The sequence below is a fragment of the Eimeria mitis genome, genomic scaffold (assembly GCF_000499745.2).
Source record: "Eimeria mitis Houghton genomic scaffold, Emh_scaff238, whole genome shotgun sequence".
In the NCBI taxonomy this organism is placed as follows: domain Eukaryota; phylum Apicomplexa; class Conoidasida; order Eucoccidiorida; family Eimeriidae; genus Eimeria; species Eimeria mitis.
Window position 1 is genome coordinate 7,040 of NW_013570715.1, and position 289 is coordinate 7,328.

The 289-nt window shown below is 59.9% G+C and overlaps 1 protein-coding gene across 1 annotated transcript in view; it reads right to left on the reverse strand.

The window, feature by feature from the left end:
- Window positions 1-289, reverse strand: part of EMH_0004750 (uncharacterized protein) — a gene marked incomplete at both ends in the record, with an annotated part of 3,936 nt that overhangs the window by 3,397 nt on the left and 250 nt on the right. The window contains one exon of the mRNA XM_013496921.1: window positions 82-287. Within this exon, the coding sequence (XP_013352375.1) occupies window positions 82-287 (206 nt within the window). The remainder of the gene's footprint in view (window positions 1-81; window positions 288-289) is intronic.

Consider the following 289-nt stretch of genomic DNA (forward strand, 5'->3'; position numbering starts at 1 on the left):
AGGGCGGGGTGAGGACGGCAGCAGCAGCAGCAGCAGCAGCTGCTGCTGCTGCTGGAATCTGCTGCAGCGCAGCAAGAGCACCAACGCTTTCTGCTGCTGCTAATGCCAACGCACTCATCTCCTTCGATCGGACTAACGAGCTGCAACTGCAGCAACAGCTGCTGCTGCTGCTGCTGCTGCCGTTGCTGCTGCTGCTGCTGTTGCTGCTGCTGCTGCTGTTGCAGCAGCAAATGTAACGGGCGGTGAAGACGAGGATATCCTGCTGCTTGCCTGTCCACCTGAGAAGCGA